The 5,249-nt window shown below is 29.4% G+C and overlaps 1 protein-coding gene across 3 annotated transcripts in view; it reads right to left on the bottom strand.

The window, feature by feature from the left end:
- Positions 1-3,022, bottom strand: part of LOC107462741 (type I inositol polyphosphate 5-phosphatase 10) — a 4,653-nt gene extending 1,631 nt beyond the window's left edge. The window contains exons 1-6 of one of the 3 annotated variants that reach the window (XM_016081369.3): positions 2,723-3,022; positions 2,431-2,519; positions 2,253-2,328; positions 1,202-1,280; positions 979-1,072; positions 123-636 (exon numbers count right to left, since the gene is read on the bottom strand). In XM_016081369.3, the coding sequence (XP_015936855.1) occupies positions 123-636; positions 979-1,072; positions 1,202-1,280; positions 2,253-2,291 (726 nt within the window). In that variant the 5' untranslated portion in view covers positions 2,292-2,328; positions 2,431-2,519; positions 2,723-3,022. Of the gene's footprint in view, positions 1-122; positions 637-978; positions 1,084-1,201; positions 1,281-2,252; positions 2,329-2,430; positions 2,520-2,722 lie in introns of all 3 variants that reach the window. The other 2 variants (XM_052252473.1, XM_016081368.3) reach the window with 2 other exon arrangements.
- Positions 3,023-5,249: the final 2,227 nt, after the last annotated feature.

The following is a 5,249-nucleotide window of genomic DNA, read 5'->3' as shown; positions in this document are numbered from 1 at the left end:
AGATAATGTCACTGAAAAAATCACTTTTTGTGTATATTTACTAAACAAATCAAGCATTTTGCGTCCATTTGGTACTTCGGTTAATAAATAAGAAACACAACAAAAATTACACTATAACATACCTTGTTTCCAAGACAACCCATGATCCCGCGACTGGTGCAACATATTCTCAAATGGCCTACATACTGAACAAGCTCCTTTCGCATCCAAACACAAACGAAAATTCCAACCATTTGCTTACAAGCAACAAGACTGTATTTCATCTGACTTGTGGCCAAAACAGAAATAGGGATATTGTCATCATCTTCTTCAGTGGAAGAATCATCTGGCTTTAAATTCGGTTCTTGGCAGCGGAAACAGAAATCCTTAGAGGCCTTCCTTTCCATTTCAAGAACACAGTTACAACTTTTTAGCTTCCTTCCATTTAGCTTCTTGAAAGTCTTCTTAATCTTCTTTAAAGAAGGCTTTTGGAAAGACAAGGAACTACCAAATGATGCTGTGGATTTCACTCCTTTGGAAGACAAATCATGAGATCCATTGAGTGATTGGTTGATTAAAGCAAGCCATTTTGCAGCCGGTTCATTATCCTCGAGGACTAGCACGTTTCCCGCATTCAATGGAACAATCTCCTGAAAGCTAAAAGGGTCGAGAAAGAAAAATTATATTCCCAAATAAATTATCACAGCAATCCTAAAATTGTACTTTACAAATCACTACTAGTAATTTGGATATTAATTTAAAAATATATGAATTTATATGTATTTTGTGGATTCGTCACTACATTTATCAGTTATATTGGAAAATACAGCAAAAATTGTAGTACTTTTTTTCAATACAACTGAACAAGAACCTCATAGTTTTGAACATTCAAAATGGCCTTTTTACTGTATTTAGTTATCCAACTTAAAAGCATATCATTGATTTGAAAACTTATTCCTGGATTAAAATAATTTGAATTTGATGTTAGATAGACCATACCCCAAGACATATATGTCGTGTTCATTTCGGACCTGCAGAAAATCACTCAAATCAAGGTTCCCATTGGGACATTGCCCTCCTACATTCCAAGTTGCTGCAAAAACTCTAAAGATTAAAAACAGTCAAATGACCATGATCTAAACTTGGTATTTTATATTGTGACAGTAACAGACTGTCATAAAAAAGTAAAACCAATAATGAATAGAAAATTTCACAAAAATACCTGAAATTATGAATTGCTTCAACAGAAGACATAGAAGACTCTGAGATGCAGTTTTCAATTGACGAATCAGGAATTGCATCTGCAAATAATTGCCAAGGGAGATATTGGTTTTAGAATGATGATACTACTGAAAAATTGATAAGTGCAAGGTCACCTTTTCTTTACACGTTCCTTCAGTAATAAGAAAATATAAATACAGTGAAAGTTAAAGGTAACAAAGATGTATAACTCATTCTTGCACATTAGCTTAAAGTCTAAACCTGAATATATTCTGATTTTTAGATCAAACCACAAGATGCTCCACACTCTCTTATACAGTTCTAATTAAATTAGATGTTGATTCAACCATAGATAGATCATCAATCTCTTTAACATTATTACAAGAAAAAAGTAAAACAAAAAATTCTCCCTGCCACAAAGCACGAAAGGCATATGCTTTTCTTAATCCCAACCTATTATCGTTTTACTGTGAGGAGGAATTTTGATTCCCCGGATAAAAAGGAGAGAACTTATGAATGAGTAACATAGAAAATGAAAATGCATCTACCATTCTTGCTTCATCTAATACAGAATCTAAGACCCAACCCGGAATATATTCCAATATATCAAATAGCCTTGAATGTTCCGTTCGACGAATTTTAAGTTTCTCTTAACAGTCGCTAAATCCAGCTCATCTTCTAACCTTTACACTTCAGATGATTATTTTAAAATAACAAGAGATAGAAGAAGCAAGAAAAAAAGAAAAAGATAAAAGGTTCCATTCTAAGGGAGACAATAACAAAAAGAACAGTAGTTATTCTGATAATATTCTGTTCAACAGAAAATTAGTGCTTGCAAACACTCCAGGAGAGCAAATTGAATGTCGAATGGTATCTCCAAAATAAAAATTAACAATGTCTATGATGAACTCCCATGCCATATTGACAAAAAAAATTAAATAAATAAATAAACAAACTATAAAGAAACATTTTTCTAGGTTTTCCATATCCATAAAAAAACGTTTTATGCATCTATTTAAGTAAAACCAAAAATGAAATTCCATGGAACTCACCAAGTGAATCAACCAAAGCTCTTCCAGTTGTGCCTCCATTTCTCTCTTTCATCGTCAAAACTTTCCAAATAAACGACTGAAATCACATTCAGAAAAATATTTAGAACAGTAATATATACAAACCTATAGAAAATTAGGATTTTTTTTTAAAAGAACAGTATGTGTAAAAAGAAGAAACCTGCTTTCTTCTCTGGTGACTGCTTGGAATCTTGTCAGAAACTTCTTCTTGTATGTCCTCAAATTCATTGTCCATCTACAAATATTATGCTGGAACAAATAATGAATTAAACAAAGATTTTAGTGCAAAACTATGTGACAGGTACTATTTAATTCCTCATAATGAAATAGCAGATACACAAAATGACATTCATATGAAGAAAGAATCCATAGGCTTCTAATGCAATGCACTTCCAGCCAGCATCAATAACAGAATAACAGAACTGAAGAAAATATAAATAAATAAATAAAACCTTAATATAATTGTTGTTGTAGAACTGAAGAAGACTGTGTTGTGGTGTATAATTAAGCAACGGTTTTCCCAATTGGTTGTTCCGAAGAGTGAGAGAATTGAAGTTACCTAAACCCTATAAAAGTAATAATTGATGATGATTCTGAAAAGCAAAGAAGATAAGACAGATATAAATGGGTGAACGTGGAAACGTGGGAGTTGGGTGTTTCTTGCTCAGGAAATTGGAACGAGATGTTCAGGGAAACACCCCAAAAAGGGGAAACAGTCAAACAGGAGAATAGAATAGAAAACAGAATCTCATGTGTCCTTTCTTCATTTCACATATTCTTTTTCTACAAACGGAATATCTATAATATATTACAAAAAAAAATTATTTTTATTTAATTTTATATTATTAAAATTATAATTTAAAAAATTTAATTTTTTATATTTAAATTAATTAGATATTAATAAAAAATAATAAATTTTGTTGATTATGTAAGATTATTCATATATTTTTTAGTTTGGTTACTAGTTTCTAATTTACTTATTATAGTACTTTCATAACTGATACACAACTAATGCAAATAAAAGATGCAAAAAGAAAAATCAAACTTTCACGCTTGACTATGAAAAATTTATTTATTTATTTGGGTCACATTTATTACTTATAATTTATTTATTTGTATATATTAAACTATTATTTTTATTTATAAAAATTTACAATATTAGTAAATTTATTTATGAATTAATAAAACTAACTTTATAAAGATGAATAGATTATTATTTTATATTCGTAAAAATTTAGAGTGTATAAATTTATTATGAGTAAAAGTAATATTTGAATATTTTATTACGTAAAAGTTATTTTTTATAGATATAAAGCTGAATTTATTTATTTATTTATTTATTTATTTGGTGACTTGATTTTATTTATTTATTTATTAATAGAATTGTCTTTGAAAGGTAAAATTTGTTGTTTATTCGATTGTGTGTTGTAATATTTGAGGGGCGTTGTCGTTGAAGGAAAGTCTTTGAACTTTGATTCGTCCGTTTGTTTTTTGTTCTGTTCTGTGGGAAACCAAAAACTCTTGTTTTTCTCGTTAGAGAGGATATAGAAAAAAAAAAAGTAACATAAGGACTCTTAATTCTTTCAGTTTCTTTCAACGCTCCGAGAATTGTTTTTGGAGTTTGAACCGGCCGTGTCCTTTGTACTACTATTTGAGTGTTAAGGTAAAGGATTGAAGTTACTTTTGTGTTTGTAGAGTGTAGTTTAGAGAGAGAATAACTTGCTACTCCCCACGTGCGTTCATGAGATCAAAATGGTTTTGGTAATCGCGGCACAAAGTTGACGGTTTGTGCTTTGTTTCCCACGAGTGTGGCTCCAAAAACTAGTTCTGCCTTGTGCTATGGGATGGAATTGGATTTACCCCTCTGAAAAAATAAATAAATATATAATTTATTTTTAATAGTCGATAAATATAAAATAATTTTATAAACATATCTAATTATATAATTTTATATCAATAAAAATAATTAATTATTTTTATATTAATCATATGAATAATAATTCAAAAAAATAAATCTAATAATATTATAATAAATTACATAGATAAAGAGACTGAAAATCAAAATATACAGATATCCTACACTAAATTATGTTGCATGTTTGTCTCATTTGTATTTCTATATAAATCGAATCAATTAAATTCGATTTAGCAAGAGCAATACTAAATCGAAATAGCTAGATTCGATTTAGTATCATAGGCCTTTTCTCCATGCAGCCCATAGTAATTCGAAACAACTGAATTCGATATACAGCCCATAGAAAATCGAAACAATTGAAATTGCCATAGGAAAAAGAGCCTAAACAAATCGAATCAAGTATATTCGAACTATACTTGAATCGAAATAACATAAATCGATTCTAATTGATTCGATTTATCATTTGTATATTCTATGTAAGGGATTCAAATTAGCTTGCTTTGAATTACAGTCACAATATCCTCCTCCCCCAACAACCCACGCGAGAGAGAAAATCGAGGTCACAGCACGACAAGATTCAAAATTGCAGTTATGGAAGACGACTCGAATCGTATCTACCGATTGGACAGAATTGTCCATATTGCTAGTAGCATCAATGAGAAAGTTAGTAAACAAAATTTCTTTTCTTCCAATTAGATTAAAAATATTAGCAATATTAAGTCACTTGGAGTATTTGATTATAGACATTGGTTAGATTAATGATTAGAAGTTTGTTAAAATTTTTAAACTAAAAAATTTAGTTAGAGTAGTGATTTAGAAGTTTGTTAGAACTTTTAAATTATAAATGTTAAAATGAGTAGTGATTTGAAGTTTTGCTTAGAATTTATTTGAAATTAAAAATGTCAGTGATAATAGTGATTTAGTAGTGTTTCATATTTTATATTAAAGTTTTTTTATTAGAATTATTTGTGTTAGGTGAAATTAGATTTAACGGGGATTTGATTTTTAAAAATAAGGTTAATAAGGGGCTATTGGTATTTTTCTCAAAAGGACATGCATAATTT

Source organism: Arachis duranensis, chromosome 8 (assembly GCF_000817695.3).
Source record: "Arachis duranensis cultivar V14167 chromosome 8, aradu.V14167.gnm2.J7QH, whole genome shotgun sequence".
Taxonomy (NCBI): Eukaryota; Viridiplantae; Streptophyta; class Magnoliopsida; order Fabales; family Fabaceae; genus Arachis; species Arachis duranensis.
Note: the sequence above shows the minus strand (reverse complement) of the source record. Positions and strands in the feature narration are given on the sequence as shown.